Source organism: Gallus gallus, chromosome 4, assembly GCF_016699485.2.
Source record: "Gallus gallus isolate bGalGal1 chromosome 4, bGalGal1.mat.broiler.GRCg7b, whole genome shotgun sequence".
Classification (NCBI taxonomy): domain Eukaryota; kingdom Metazoa; phylum Chordata; class Aves; order Galliformes; family Phasianidae; genus Gallus; species Gallus gallus.
In genome coordinates this window covers 8,780,248-8,797,344 of record NC_052535.1, presented here as the reverse complement: position 1 = coordinate 8,797,344, position 17,097 = coordinate 8,780,248, and the positions used below count along the sequence as shown (strand labels likewise).

General features: G+C 36.8%; 1 protein-coding gene across 3 annotated transcripts in view; it reads left to right on the top strand.

Moving 5' to 3' along the window:
• LOC101749809 (connector enhancer of kinase suppressor of ras 2-like) overlaps nt 1–17,097 on the top strand; it is a 176,869-nt gene that overhangs the window by 69,757 nt on the left and 90,015 nt on the right. For all 3 annotated transcript variants that reach the window (XM_040699584.2, XM_040699583.2, XM_046940483.1), the window contains exons 5-6: nt 14,094–14,296; nt 15,557–15,644. In XM_040699584.2, coding sequence (XP_040555518.1) covers nt 14,094–14,296; nt 15,557–15,644 — 291 coding nt within the window. The remainder of the gene's footprint in view (nt 1–14,093; nt 14,297–15,556; nt 15,645–17,097) is intronic.

Sequence of the window (17,097 nt, the reverse complement as noted above, 5' to 3'; positions counted from 1 at the left end):
TTGATTTCTATTTGGCAATTGGCAGTGTCCAAGTTACGTGACCTATTTCTTACAGGCAGCATTAGTGGGATGGGATGTTCCACTCCATCTTAGCAAGATGGGTTATATAAGGCTTTAAGCAGAAGCATTTCCAATGTGCTGTAGAAATCTCTCAGGTAAGCTTAGGCTCAGCGATGCGTCAGAAGTTCAGCTGCACATTGGCCATGACTTCAGCTGCAGTGCAGTTATGTTATTGCTTCAGGAAACCAGGGGAAATTTGACTGTCTCCTCTCAGGCTCTTGGAACACACCAAAAGTGCATGTTGCAAAGCCCTATTTCCCATATGCACTCCCTTAGGCTCTGGCCATCAGCCCACTGGCTTTTGGCAGGGGTGGGCAGTGCTTGTTTGTTGGGGGTTACGCATCAAAGAGCAGTGCCCCTGCTTCTGTCTGTGTGATGTGAAGCAACACACAGCACGTACATAACTGAATGCCTGTCAATAACCCAGGCTTGTAAGAGCAAAAGCAAACTAAAAATAGGAGACACTTCTGTGGTTTTTCTTGCCTGTCTTGAACCACCTATTAATTAGACTCACATGCAAGCCATTGAAGGCAGGGAAGCTTTTGTTGAGGAATCCACTATACATTTGCCCTTTGTATGATTTTGTATCCACTTTTCACAAAGTTTTCACAAAAGAACCTGAGTAAAATGATAGTCTAATATATTTTGGTCAATTGATTCAAACCATAATATTATTTCTGAATATAACCATTAGAGATGTTACTAATATACAAAATCTCAGATAATGTTTTTTCTTTTGAAAGCTCAGTTTAGAGCATTATCTATGTAGGCATTAGTTGTGAGAGTCCTGTATAGAAAAGATTCTCTGTTAAAAAATGATATGCAGTATGAAAGAAGATGAAATGAAAAATGTAAAAAGGAAAAAATGAAAGTATTTGTTACACCTTAGCATAACAGAAATACATGTTTTTACCTTAAAAATAACATTCTTAAAATGGTAGAATCTGATTTTTGAAAAGGTATAACTGAGCAGCAAAAGGTGAGGGTATCTTTCACTGTAAGAGAGAAAGAGCTGGCACTTTCTTGGGGCTGCTTGAGGCTGAATTTATGTGCTATGAAAGGAAAAGTCATAGGTGAACCATACTTTCAGTTTCAATTCTTTGACCATTCTAGAAAGATTTTTTTTTATTTTGAGTACTGTTTTAATTATGAAGATAATTGGAAACGATAGCTGTGGTGGAAAAAAATGTATCTTAAGCATCAAAATGCTTCATTACCAGTGTGGTCAGAAACCGCTTTGCAGTTATTTATTTGAACTGACCTAAATAACAACTATGGATGAAAACACTCAAGCCATTTAGGCTTAGTATTGTAATTTTATTAAAGTTGAAACGCTAATCAAGAAATGTATTGGAGGATTAATCACACAAAGGCATTGACTGACGGAAGTAGTAGCAGGGCCTGGGGAAAATAATTATTTGAGAGATGGTAAAACATATTGGGAAGAAGAGAAAGGAGTGATTTGGGGGTCAACATGGCTTGTTTTTCAAATCTATGCGTTTAAATTTAATTTAATTACAGCAATTGGAGTCAGTATGTAGTAAAGGTCCTCACAATTAAAACACAAACATAGTACTAGGACTTCTATGATGACTGTAAGGAAAATGAATGGAAAAGGATGAAAGGCATGCTCAAATATAGATTGTATCTAAAGTAATTGAAAGGACAGTTAATTCATAGGCATTCAACTAGTGAAATTATGTGCTGTGATAACTTTTAAGGAGAAATAAAGATTACAAAAATTCTCCCTGCTTTTGCTGCAAAGGCTAGCAGTCCAAGTATGGCAGTTTTCCTGCTAGAAGGCAGATTACTCACCTGTGCATCAACGCATCTCTAACATCTGGCACAAGTTTAATTTGCTAGTATATCTATGATATTGTTTAAGCTACGTATGTAGGGGGTATAGCTACCAAATAAATATGGTTGTTGGTTTTTTTTCCCTAACAAATGACCAGGCGCATCATTGACAAAATCATAACAATAATTGTATTTTAGGTTGGCCAGGCTGAAAGCAGTTTGCTGGCATTCATTGTGAGGTGCACCGTGCTGAAATGTCACAGACAATCTTTCACAGCTGTCTTTGTATCTACTGATGAAGTTGTTTCTTCAGTACTAAAATCACTCAAGTTTTGCTTAAAGTAATACTACTTTTCAGTGGCTATAGCTACATGGATCTCTATTTAGATCCTTTTCATCTTTTCTGCTGATTCTTTTTTGCTTTATCAGTATTGGGAGTACTCTGGGAAGAATTTTTCATTACTTTGCCTGATGTGTAATCAAGTTGCATTTTTAACAAGTCATTGGATGTGTCAGATGCTTATTTCCTCAACCTCCCCTTCCCCCTTTCTAAGATTAATATAATTATTCCAGAGTGAATTCTTCATTTTATATATTGATGCTTAAATAGATGGAAATAAATCATCTTATTTTTGAGATATTCTGCAGAGAGAAATGAAGAGGTATTCTATCTCCTTAGTGTCCTTAGAGGATACTGACACATGCATTAATTTTGTCTATATGTACACATGCATCCAGAAAGCTTTATTAATCTCAGTTTGAAAATAAGTTCATCTTTTGGCAGCCCAGTGGTACTCATTATGCTGTGCCAACCTATTGAATTAATACTACTGCGTGGGTTGGCTGACTATTCCACACAACAGAAAGGATTGCATCATCTTTTGCTTATTCTAGTTGCTTCATTCTTCAGGCTTTCAAGTCAAGCAGTTTGGACAATTTTATGGATTCTGTGTTGACTGGTAATTTTTTCCTAATCTTCAAGTTTGTTACCAAATATTGTATTTCTAAAAATCTAGGATCAGCACACTGAAGAAAGGTAATTAAGTTTTAAGTATGACTTTCAGTGTCATTTCTATGATTCTATGATATGATTCAGGTCCTGAGTGAATTAAAAAGAAGGATCCTTGTAATATTCATATAATCACAGAATCATTGAATACTTAGAATTGGAAGGGACCTCTAAAGGTCATACAGTCATAGAATGGCCTGGGTTGAAAAGGACCACAATGATCTAGTTTCAACCCCCCTGCTATGTGCAGGGTCACCAACCGCCAGATCAGGCTGCCCAGAGCCACTTCCAGACACAGTTGGCCTTCTGGGCTGCAAGCGCACACTGCTGGCTCATGTCCAGCTTCTCGTCCACCAGGACCCCCAAGTCCTTCTTCACAGGGCTGCTCTCAAGGAGATCTTCCCCCAGTTTGTATAAATACCTGGGACTGCCCCAACCCAAGTGCAGCACCCTGCACTTGGCCTCATTGAACCTCATTAGGTCATCTAGTGCAACTCCCCTGCAATGAACATTTTGTTTCCTGCCATTTCTCATTTCATTATAAAGCATGTTGCTGAATTTCTACAGTACTTTTAACAACATTAGAGTGTATTTGATTAAAGCTTTCCACACACACACACACACAAAAAAAACTTGTAAGAGATTTTCATCATTGCTACTGCAAATATTAATTTGAAATACATTTTTCCATTTCTGCATGATGTTTGTGGAGGACTGAGAGTGCATTTACATTTTCACAGAGCTTTGAGGAAAGTGGGCTTTGAATTTTTTACAAGTAAAGACTGAGTGAATAAGAGCCAAGACCTGACCAGCTTGAAGGGATGAAACTCTAATTCAGGTTGAAGTGTGGGAGTTTGTCTGAGTCAGGCTATCCTTTTCAGATCACTCTGGCTTTCATGATGGCCTTTATTGTGTTATAATATGAATAAAAATCCTGTCATATGAAACCACATGCACAGAACTGATCAGCTGTCACAGCCTCTAATTTTGAGTTCCTGTTTTTATGTAGAATGCCATAGAATACAGTATATAACATCTTCGATAAATGTACTTTTCACAACAGTATTATGTGGTATTTAATACCAAGCAGCTGTTTCTTTCATCTGTGTATGTGGGGGCATTGATTAGGCATTTTTGGAGTTTTTCTATATATATATGAATCAGAATACATTGTCTATAAAAGTACATACTGTTAAACTTTTATGAGAAGTGCCTTAGCTAACAGAGTCTTGGTTTGCTGGGATGAGTCCTCCGGCTTTTTTGGAGCTGTGGAAATGCCTTTTATTCTGGACAGTACAGGAACACTGACCAAATATGCAACTATAATGCTAGCCAGATAGCTTGATTTGAGATTTGGCTGTGGGCTGTGTTTAGGGTTTGTTAATTTTTTGTGGGTGCATTAAATCTGGGACTAACAAAAACTTTTCTGTTGTTGAATGTAGTGAAGATTTGACAGTGGGAGTCCATCATTCTTCTGCTTTTTATGGGCTGTTGTAAAATGTAATTATTGTTTGTTGATGCATATCCATGTTAATTTACTGATATCCATATATGCACTGCCTTGTAAACATGGGGCTCGTGTCAATGGCTTCAGACAGTCTTTATCTTTCTTGTTTGATTTCTTCACATGTAAGAGGGGGCAAACCTGCAGTGGCAAAGAAGGGCTGTTTGAGTTTCATAGAAGCTGTTGGCTTCTGTGTTATACATGCCTATTAGACCCTTACAGATACACAGATATTAAATAATGCTTACAGACGACTTCAAGTAATTGTTACAATAAAAATCACTAGAAATGGTTGTTCTATACTCAATACAAGATTTTCAAAAGTTCATGCTCCATTTTGTGAAGTATACAAGTACAGATTTTGCTAAGTGTGTTGCGAGGACATGAAAATGCCCCCGAAACAGCATCCTTATGTGCCAAAGAGTTAAACTTACTAAAGCTATAAGCTCTGTAGTGCTTCATGACAGCATCACTTCTAATCTTCATCAAACACAGAAATAATACCTTTAAATAGGTTGTATTGATGGAAATATACAGTTTTTCTAAAATCAAGACTTTTAGCATAGAAGGCTTTCATGCTTTCTGCCAGAAACCTGCATGTATTTTGTGAATTACTGCATAAAAAAAAGTCTACTATTTCATTGAACATTTTAATAAGTAAATCTATTAGCCTCTTGAAATTGCCAACTTAAGGTTAAATTATTGAAGGTACTAGTTTGCCTGTATTGCAGTAACTTATGCTGGTTCTTTAAAGGCTTTAAAAGCTGGAATTTGCAGTACATTGACTGGATCTAGCTAATGGAGTATTGATTCAGACCCAGGTAATTACATTAAGTAGTAGAAGGAAAGTATATTAGGTTTAGGGGTACAGGACAATTTTTTGGAGCATAAAGGGAGAACAACAAACAGTTGCAAGAAGAGATTAGTTTTTCCTCCTTAACAGAAAATAGTATTATTCTGCAAATAAATATATTTATAAATAACCTAAAATCTCAGTGAAGTACTTGAAGTTTTAAACATCAAAGAAATTCTTGTCTTTGCAATGGCCCATGTGAAGCACACTGTTAATTTTCAGTCTTGTAATGAAAAATAAAAACATTACTATTTATGTGGACTTTAAAATAATGGTTTAAAACCAGTATTAGGAACTTTAAAAAAAAAAATGGATTTTTTTCTAAGATTGTAGCTTTTCCCATGGGGAAGGATCAGTTTTTATTTATTGCTTATGTATCTCAATAGCAAAATTTTCTTTCCCTTGCAGAAAGGAATAATTTATTTTCTTCTTTAGGATCCTGAATTGCAAGCCATACTGATTCAATGCATGTTATGTTGCACAAGCAGCAATGTACCACAGAAATTCTCAGTGGGAAGGAGGTGCAGGGAGCGTAATATTCAGTTCTGATACTGTTTCCAAAAAGGAATCCTATCAATCATTATTTGAACATTGAATCTTTCACTGCTGTTAAAAATCCTAATTTTGTGTGACATACTGTATCTCTTATCCTCTGTAATCTTGCACTCAAATTCATTTCAAGAGGTACTTTAGGAAGGTTAAAATAAGACTTCTTATTATTGGACAATTGGTTCTTCCACAAAATTATGATTATTATGAATAAATAACAAAGATTAACTGGTCGTAAGATTTTGGTAAAATATAATAAAGGTTTGTGATTATTGAACAGTGTGCTCCACATCTGTGGTTTCATTAGGTTTTGTTGAGAGGGGCAGAGAAAAGATATAGATTAGGGAGTACTGTGAAGAGATGATAGGAGCTTGAGATATTCTGCCCATGAAGTAAAGCCAGTGGAGTTCCCTGGATCTGCAATAGAAAATTTAATAAAGAATTTGGATGTAGTTCAGATATCCCTAAAAAAAAAGATTAAATCTTTCGGTTGTAGCATGGAAAATTGGTAACTACAAATGTGGGCAAGAGCTGATGATCAGCTTAAAAGTTAGCAGATCACAGACTAATATGCTTTGGAGGGAATATCTACTGGGTCATCTTCTGGTCTTGTTTATTTATCACTGCATCCACAGTCAGCATATTCTGCATAGCACATATGGAAGAGGTCAAGCCATCACAGAGGTCTGGCTTACATATGGGTTTTAATTGAAGCCATATGCAGTTAGGTCTTCCTTAATACTGAAGTAAAGTAATTGGAAACGATTTATCTTGTGATGTGCAAAGCCACAAAATAGACCAACTTTCCTCCATCCTCCTGGGTCTTGCTTTTGTGCATATCAGAACAGAAATGCTGCCACAGCTTTATTTCCTTGCTGGTATATTTTCTGAGATATGACATTGAAGCTATTAAATATGCACAGATGTCAGCTTGACAGAGAAATGATATATGGGTGGTGTAGTACAGTCTTACATCACTGTAGTTATGAGACTGTTTTGCTCAGAAATATGAGAAAATATGAAATGCTTTTTAAAGTGGAGAATTTTTTATAAATGCAAATTCACTTGATGGGAGTTTAGATCCAAGCCCCTTGTGAAAATGGAGTTGAGCAGAAAATGTGAATTAAAGTACAGCAAAGAGCAGTTAAGAACTGCTCAGAGGCATGTTGCTGAAGTTCAAAGAAAAGGAGTAAAAGCAGCAGCTCTCTGAGATAAACCAAAGTGCTATTTTAAGCATGGGTGAGGTTCAGTCTCTCCTGGTTCTGAAAGAGAAGGTTCATTGCCTCCACAGAAATAACTCAGTACAGATGACCATGCATCTCTTCCCAACTGAAATGAGACATGAGACCTTCCCTTCTCAGGGAAAACCTTTACTTAAAAGAAGCTTTCTTCAGTGTTTTTGTGAAACTGTACATCATAGCCTAGTGGCTGTTTCAGTGTTCTGGAAGATGGTTCCAAGTGAATAGTAGAGTGTTTAAAGTCACTGCTAATGCAATATCTTTAGTCCCATCCCTCTTGTACCTTAATTCTTGATTACATCATACGTACCAGTGACGATGGAAACACTGAAGTTTCCTCTGGGGGTTAAAATATAATGCAAAAGTTACATTTTAAAATAAGGTTTAAATATTTACTCTTAATTAATGTATCTATTACAAGATGGTAGGAAGGTATATGAAGTGCTGAAAAGCCCTGTGACAAGTTCCAAATTATACACTTAAGATGCAAGGAAGAATTGTGACACAATTTGCTTCAGATAATTATAATAGAAGGGAGCACCAGGGGGAGGAAAGCTATGCAGAGAAAAGAATCGAGGTGTTTCAGATAATATACTCTAATTTGTATTATGATCTTACATATTTGCGTGGTATTACCATAGTTAAATTAATGAATTTCATATTGAATGAATTTCATAATGAAATATCATTGAGTTCTGTGTACATAAACTAAACTTTACTACTGCAGTTTAACAGCCGTAGTAAATTGATAGTCAAATGTTATCAAAGAAGGTGATAAGGATTGTTTTTATTATATTGCTGTTAATTTACTGATTTAGAGTGAGATCTTTCAAGAAAATGCTGAGCCAAATTCAGACAATATTCTTCTTGAACTGCAGTCTCCAGCCACGAATGTGCATTTTACCAATAGGGGAATTTATTTACAGCTGGCGAAACAGCAGGTGATAGGATTTTATGTACTTAAAAATATATAAATTATTTGATATTTTAGTTTAAGTAACACGTATCCAGAAGTGACCTATATTTTTCCTTTCCATAGCTCAGAACAAAGCACATGCTATTTAGTAAGCAAGATATCCTTTGTAATCTGGGAAAATGATCCTAATATAACTTTAGAACAGGTATCATTTTGTGTGCTAGTACATTTAAGCGTGCAGTACAGCATCTCCTTGCTAGAAAGTAACTGGAAAAGCTATTATAGCACTAATTCCACCAGACATTTACTCCAGACAGAGAAGTTAAACTGTGCAGAAGTGGTGGTTTGTGATAAGATGTTCTGAGAATTAGGTCATGTTGGGTTCAATTGCCTATTATTCAGATGTCTTATTCCTTTGCTCACCAAATATGTGATCATGATCATTACCCAATTTAAAATACTACTGTGCAGTGACAAATCTGACACTGTGTGAGCTGCAGCTGACACACATTTCCTAGAACAGCATTTCTTAGAATTTTTTTAACTTTTCAATAAGGGTCGTCAAGACTTGCATTTCATTATGAACATTGCCTTGTTTTTATCATTCAGGAAGCATGTTAAGTTTTAGGTTCCAGACTCTAGACCTCAATTTGTACCCCGACTCATGGTCTCTACTGAGATTCTTGTGCTGATTCAAGACAGAGGAGGTTCCTGGGGCTCATGCTACAAGGTCACTTACAGACAGCTCTTTGGTTAAAAAATAGCTCTGCTCTGAGCCATCAGACAGGCAATCAGCAAGTTGTAGCCAGTGCAACATGTCCTCCTCACATCCCAGAACTGTCTATACAAGGTGTGTGTACTTACATATGTATATATTTATATACATGTATATATATACATAAGTATATTTATATACATATATATACATGTATATATATTTATGTCTCCCTTTGTGTGTGTGTGAGGGCTGCTCTGAAAGTACTGTCTCCTACTTTATGATGTTTGCTCACGATGGCAGAGGCAGAGATTGGTGGGATGGCAGTAGAGGCTGAGCCTTCCTGCAAATATCCCATCCCATAACATGTTGCTGTGTGACAGATGGCAGCAGAGGGGCAGTCTGACAGAATGGTGTGTGACAAGAACGTGCATAGGAAGCAAAGGGGGGGAATTGAATTTCCCCATGTAGAAAAAATGGCACCCATTGACATTCACTGACTCTTGCTGAATGTTGATGGAGACCAGACAGCAGAGGTGTGTACAGTGATGCGGTCAGTGCTGCATTTCAGCAGTGGTAACAGCAACAGCAGTCACTTCCACTGATACAGATATGTATGAGCGAGGCATGCAGGCCTTGTTCATCACTGCTGGTAGTGACTGTATTGAAAAACAGTGTTTTGTAACTACGAAATAGTGTTTTTGTGCTTTTTGTTTCTGTTCGTACCTGTTGTGTAGTTTCCATGGAAATAGATAGGGGGCACTGTTTTCAGAGTGACCTACATACTATGCATATATATAATTATACGTACAGTGCATCAGATATTATTAAGTGGCAGACCCCAGCATGCTGTAAGCAGTAGTTGTGCCAAAGCAGTAACTTTTAGCAGACTCAATGTGGAATCATTTTTTTTCCTGTCTGCAAACCACTGCAGCAGATCTTTAATGCTATCAAATTTAATATGCTAATTACAGGGTGTAATTTATTCTTTCCTTCAGCTCAATTTACGTCACGACTGTTCACATAAAATACCAATCTGGATCTTTTAGCACTTTATCTCAAATCTATAATAAATACTTAAAAATAGGTCATGTTCTGTAGAATGGGGGTTTTATACATACTTTTAATTTAGTATTCTAATGCAACAGTAGAACTCGTTTATTTGTTCAGATAATTTCAAGAGAAGGTCCTCTGTGATTTACATGAGAAAAATTATTTTACCTCCTTCCATTTGCTATGTGTACAAAGGAGATTCAGCTTGCAAATTCTTCCTAAGGAGGAAACATGGACATGCCTGACTGAGATACAAGGCCTGACAGGCTCTGGGCTCCCACAAGTTTGGTAACCTTTGTTCATTTGTATCATAAACAGAACAGTTGAAAAAAAAAATCTGAGCAGGGTCTACATAATGAAGTCAAAGAAATGTTTACAAATCAGAGTATTTTAAGATAAGTTTTTATTAGGGTTTTAACCTTTAAAAATGCACATCCAGAAAGGAAAATTAAAAACAGCAACAACAAACACTACCAAACAGCACCTATTTTTCTCACCGTATTCAAATGTCAGAACAATTTATGCTAAAAATGTAGTGTGTGGTTTTGGTTTTATGCTTTATTAAACAAGCTGTGATTACCTCTTCTCAATATTGAATAATGAACACGCTGTTGTGGATGCTGTGGTTTCCATCGCGAGGCTGTGGCTCTTGCTGGAGCTACACACACAGTAATGCAGACAGCCGGGAGCTGCGCGATCCCATGTGGCATTTCCCCAGTGGAGGTTCCAGTCTCCCATTACTGTCCTCGGGGATTTTCTTTCCTCGTCAGCTCAGATCCCAGCACATGACAGGGTGGCCCAGGGAGGCAGGTGGGATGCACAGCCCCAAGGGAGCGGGGTAGCCTGGAGGGAGCAGCCCTGCTTCTCTGCAGGGCATCCTTGCAGAGCTGCTTCAGTGGTTGTGAGTGCACAGTACCTTTATGTCAGTTTGTGCCATCTGAGAGTGGGTCTGGTCAAAAAACAGTTTGTAGTGGAAATATGTGGCTGAAAGTGGAGCTTTTGAATTAAATTCCCAATCCAGCTCACTATCCATCAGTGCTGGGACTTGAGAAGAGGGCATAGCAGCATCTTTCTATGGCAGTTCATAAATACATCAGTTTAAAGCAACTGGGAAACTGGGTTCTGAGAAGAAGTGGAGCACATGGTGAGTCCAGACATGCTGTTGTCGGGGCAGACTGGGACAGGAGCAGCCTGATGTGCTGAGAGTGTTAGGGGCATCGTACCCACAGGGGCAAAGGCACATTGCTGTGGGTTTGTTAATGGTCCTGAGATGTTACTGCTGCTGTCTGGAACTGAAACCTGACAGCTGCAGCCACCACAGCTGGGCTGCACTGATAAATTGGGGGGATTCTTAACCTTATGTACGAAACATGCAAACGTGATTGCAGCTCGACACTTAAGTTGTGCTGTTTTGAATGCCTTACATGGTATGCTTCATAAAAGATGCTTGATTTAGCACCAGGAATTGCTGAACTAAAATGTACTATTAAATCTTTGTCATTGAACAAATCAGATCATCTTCATGTAACTTTTTATGTGAAGGTAATAACGCTGCCATATACCACATTAAGTGGACATAAAAAGTAGTTCTCTCTTTGAAAATGGAAAAGATGAAGTAAAAAGACTATGTAACAGCTTTAAGCATCATTAAATAGAAACAGGGAATGGAGGAAACCTTGGCTTGGTTTGTTTTTATTTTGGTGCAGGTTTGTTTGTTTGATTTCTTATTTTATAAGAAATAATCCTACCTGTGCTGATGGCACTGTTTTGAAACCTATTAGAGATTGTGGCCTTGTTGGTATTTCCTTGTTTTGGTTTTTTAAAGCCAGATTGATATCTAGGATTTATTGTGCGAGAGAGAAATCACCTGCCAGGAGTCAGAATTTTACAGACTTGAGAAAATTTCTATGGTATCTCTCACAGTAGAAGTACATACTTAACATAGTGAGAGCAGAATATGTAGCTGTGAAAACTGAGGTCTGATATGATAGCTGTGATAATGATTTAGTTTGGCAGGTTTGAGACTATCTGTTGGCATCATGCAGATGAGATGCCTGTGGGAATTAGAAGAGATCCAAGTACTTGTAGCATCATATATACAGAACAAGGCTACCCACCTACTTATTGATTCTCTTAAACGGCTTCTTTTCCATCTTTTGTTTTTAAGCACATTCACTGAGTCATAATGGATTCAGATCAAATTTGAGTGTGTAAACACCTGTTTGCTCTTGTCTCTTCTGGGACATCTCTTTTTTTCTCCTCTCACTGACTTGGGAAGGACTAAGGGAGCCATAAATTCCTTCAGCAGTCTTCTAATACAGTAAATGAGGATGAAGTGCTTGGCAGTGATACATTCAAAGACTATTTTTAATCATTCTTTTTCCAATCTTATATTTGCCTATAGTTGTTTCATTTACTTGAACATCTTAGATTTGAGGGAAGCTTAAATTTAGAGCACTAAGACATCTGTCTTCTACAGAGATGCTAATTCACTGTCATTTTTATAATATTTTATCTTTTTCCTTTTATTGTACCTTAATAAATAGATCTCAATTAAATTCCTAGCTTGTATCAGCACTTTTACTGTGCTGAAAAATTACCTTTAATCTTTGATTATCTTTATGGGCATTTTATTTATTCTTTACTCTACATTTAAAACTTTATATTTACATTAGTTAAAGTTACCACTGGGATGCTAATTAGTAAACTTTGAGATGAAAAAACCTGCTTACTAGGTGGATTTTCTCAAACACGTTTTGTGTTTTCCACTGACTTTGATTCAAGACTTTAAAATTCACTCCAGTAATTAGACTGACAGTAACCAGCCCACATTCTTCAAAATTTTGACTTGTAGTTGGGAGCAAATATACTGGAATTTCATGGATTCAGTGGTCAAGCTGTTTCCTTTCCCACTTAACTTTTATTGAAACTAAACTGACCGGTACCCTGAGCTTTCATGCTATAATGAATTATTTGGAGAAACACTTTCTGCTTGTTACCACAGGAATAACCTAAGGCTGAATGTGGAAACAAAAGCAGGAGGATCTGATTTATCATCATTAAAAAATGTTGTTGAGAATGCAAAATCAAACTATTCCTTAGGGGAAACTGAACACTGCTTAGTAGAGTTTGCAAGCTGGTGAAGGCATCCCAATACATCCACTTAGTCATTATCTTGGCATGAGTAGAAGTGACAGAAAAATAGAGGGGAGGGAACTTATTCAATATTTTAATAAAAGAAAGATTAGCTGCAAATATTAAACAGATGGCATGCAAATATCAAATACAACATGCTTTTTAAATATAAACTTTTTGAAAATAGAGTGCTTTCCTTCAGTGAAACTGTTGTTAACTGTATGATATTTGTTTTGGAAAAAAGATTAAGAGAATTGTTCTTGTCTGTAACTACGCCAATGTAATTTTCATTTGCTTCACAATTCAGTCTTCTATGTGATGCTTCCAAACCGCATTGACTGACTGGGATGCTTTAGGCATGGTATGTACATAATACTGAAATGAGTTCTGTCCCTAGTGTTTAAAATTATTTTCAAAAGTCAGCTCTTCGCATTGAGCTAAGAACATAGCAAAGTGTTTCCATGCCTTGTCCTCCAAGCTGGAGGTAAAGAACTTCATTTATTTTTTCAGAGTTATTATCTGAGAGGGAGAATAGCTGGCAGAGAGGGCACAAGTCTGTGCACCAGTCAGAACTGATCCAAATTTAGAAAGCTACTTCACCTACCATTTGCTTATATTTTGTTTGACTTTCATACAATCCCATTTCATATGCTTGTTGTCATTCAATGCATTCTCTCTTTTTGTTGTTGGAAGCATTTAATCTTTGTACAAATATCAATATCATCATCCAGCAAGATTGTGCATTACTTGCTGCTCTTTATTCTTTGTTTTGAGGAAAAAGTTTAGTGAGTAAAATTTAACATGCAATATTGATGAACAGTCATTCTTTAAAATATACACACTGTTGAAATAATGGTCAATCAATTCATATGGTGAAAGCTGATTTTGTTTAAGTGCTCTTTAAATTCTTTCATATGCTACTTTCTGTTGCGGCAGGAACAGATTTTGGTTCAATTCAGTTGGAGATTTGCAATGTGAATCGGAGTGAATTATTTAAAGTATTAGAGCTGAAATCTTTGTACTTATCACCTGGCTCTATATGGGGAATTGGCTGGGTGAAAGACGAACAAAAAAGACCACCATGCTTGGTGGCACTATGGGGATGTTTCAAACAAAGGAGCCTATTGCTTAATCTAACACCAGGCATCCATAAGTTTTGTTCCCTTTCAGCCAAGTACCAGTTAGAGTGCTTTGCCTCATTGTCCTGTTCACATGGCTTACAACACCCTATTTCACTTGATTGCATTTTCCTCTTTCCCCTCAGAACTATGGTTTGGAGACCGAAAACCTGAGAACTCTCTCTCACAAGCTGAATGCCTCGGCCAAAAATCTTCAGAATTTTATAACGGGTAGAAGGAGGAGTGGCCATTATGATGGCAGGGCCTCCAGACGACTGCCAAATGATTTTCTTACCTCTGTAGTTGACCTGATTGGTGCTGCCAAGAACTTACTAGCCTGGCTGGACAGGTAATTTACTTTTTCTTGACCTTCTACTCATGAGAATATGAAAATAAATGATAGTATTTACTTAATTTAGACAGGAATCATAGAATCATCATAGAATCACAGAATAGCTCGGGTTGAAAGGGACCTCAAAGATCATCTAGTTCCAGTCCCCCTGCCACAGGCAGGATTGCCAGCCTCCAAATTGGGCACTACATCAGGTTGCCCAGGCTCCCATACAACCTGGCCTTGAACACCTCCAGGGATGGGACATCCATAACTTCTCTGGGCAGGCTGTTCCAGCACCTTGCTACTCTTAGAGTGAAAATTTTCACTGACATCTAATCTAAAATTCCCCTCTTTTAGTTTAAAACTATTTCACCTGGTTCTATCACTGCCTCAATGAAAAAAAAAATCTAGATAAATGTAATTAGTTTTAACTGTAGGAAGACAAAACCCAAAACATAAAATTGTATCATGAAATTTGTATTGTTTCCATTCTTCTGGAGTTAGAGCTATGGAGAGACTTATCTGGAATCTGAATGTTCTTGAATATATAAATGGCACCTTAGAAGTCATAGTGAGAGTGAATCACCCTCCTTTATGAGATTTGTATAATCCTGGTGACATCTTCCTAACCTAATGCCAGCATTCATATTCTCTTGGGCTATGACCTTGTCAGTTCTTATAAATTCACATGGGGTCAGATTTGGTTAGAATGTGGAAAGCCTACAGAAAATCCCAGTTCACAGGAAGCTGTTATTGACTAAGGAGGCATTATTTTCCTCTCTGAATTGAGGTGCTAACTACTGCAGAAGAGCGTTGTCATACTAGTAATGCTTTTTTAATAAACCATACAAAGGAAATTTTGACTGCTTACAATTATTTGGAAGCTCGTATTTCACTGACATTAAGAATGATCACTTCCAGTGTTCTGGCCAAGATCCACTTCCTTCCAGCCAGCGTTGTTTCTTGTTTCATAGTCATATTTTACAAAAGTTATGTGGCTTGCTGCTGGAGATTGTCGTGATTAGGTAATTCATACTTTTGTGGTGTACAACTGATCTCTGTATTATATACATCTTCTAAATGCCGTTGAAGACTCCAAAAAAACAGTAAAACTGTGTTATTGAAAAGTATATTCATTATTTCAGGACTCTTTTCTTGATTAAACCATAGAATAAGTAGCTAACCTGATATTTGCCTTTATGAAATGAATTTACTACTCATAAGTACTATGAAATATCCTTAATATCACATAAATCTATTCTTTCTTTCTCACAGGTCTCCATTTGTCAGTGTGACAGAATACTCACTGCTGAAAAACAACATTGTTCAACTGTGCCTGGAACTAACAACCATTGTACAACAGGTAGGAGTGGTAATCTTCCAGTATTTTCAAGTACTTCTAGTTGCTCAAAAAATCATAATAGTAAAAACATTGCTAAGCTTTTACTTGACCAGAAAAAGATTGTTTTTGCATATTACCTTTCTGTTCCTTCCATATTTTCTTTAGGTGGGAGTGATGGGAAGGTTTTAGATTTCGGCTATACTCATGTGTCTGGATAGATCAAAGAATAGTGTGTAGTTAAAAATAATTCACTGTGGGCAATTTCATGTTATTTACTGCCATAGAAGAATAATGCTACAGTGAGAAACAGGCTAAATGCTTTAACAATTTTTTTTTGAGATAACATGTTTAATCAAAAATATTTCAGGGGCAAGTTCTTTTTCATATCAATATGCAACTGTACTATGTCGTCTTCATTCAAAGGAGAGCCTGTTGCATAAAAGTTGTTTGTAAGTAACACTGAACTAGCAAAATATGAAGCAAATAAGGGTAGTAGTATTTTCATTACTAATCTGTAATATCGTATAATCCACAGGTACATCGAATATTTTCATCTGGTTCTGTAGCTCTACATACTATACAAACAATAATAGTCACTATTGTTATTTTCAGTGTCTGCCCCTGAAGTAGAGAAAGTCACACACAAGTGCAGAAAGACTGAGTGTAAGTTAGTTTCACTGATTTTTACACTGAGCTTCCCTTCTTGTGAGTGGATGAAAATTCTGATGTGACAAAACACTGTTACTGGAATATGTGAAAAGGCCGGAGAACAGAAAATGACTGTCTTGGAAAGAAGGAAAATAGAAAGTTGAAAAGTGAAGGGGAAGCAAGAAAGATTTTTCAATGCAGTTCTATAAGCAATGTGGACCGACTTTCAGTAGAAGGGACTCTGTTGTGTGCCCCTGTTTTTTTCTGGCAGTTTTTAAGGTAGACTAAGAGTAGAGAAGCAATAAAACTCACTCAAGAGGCGTTCTGAAGTAGGAATATTCTACAATCTCTTTTTCCTCAGTATTATCTCTTGCATAAAAAATCCAAAAAAAAAAAATCAAGTATCTACCAGATTTTGCATTTGCATTGTGTAGCCAAGGCTGGCACATCTTTGTCTTTTATGCTGATATCCTTAATTTCTAATACTCACCTTTTTTCCTTCTGAGAATTTTTTACCTTTATGCACTATTGCAGTAGAAAACAAACAATCCTTTTTCTCTTTTCTTCGTTTATAAATTTCTGTGTAGACATTTAACCATTAATGTATCTTTGTTAAGCTTTCTTTTAGTGTTCATAACACTAGGCTATTTTTGATTTACAGACTAAGCAAAATGAACTTCTATGCAGTACAAAATTGTGGATTCTTATTCCTCTCTTCAGCTGATATTGCACTTTGTTTGTGTGAGTTTAATTTTTCCCAGTGGTCTAGGTGAAAATAAGAGGATTTTGAATTGTGGTCTCCATTTCTTCTATTCTTTTGACTGCT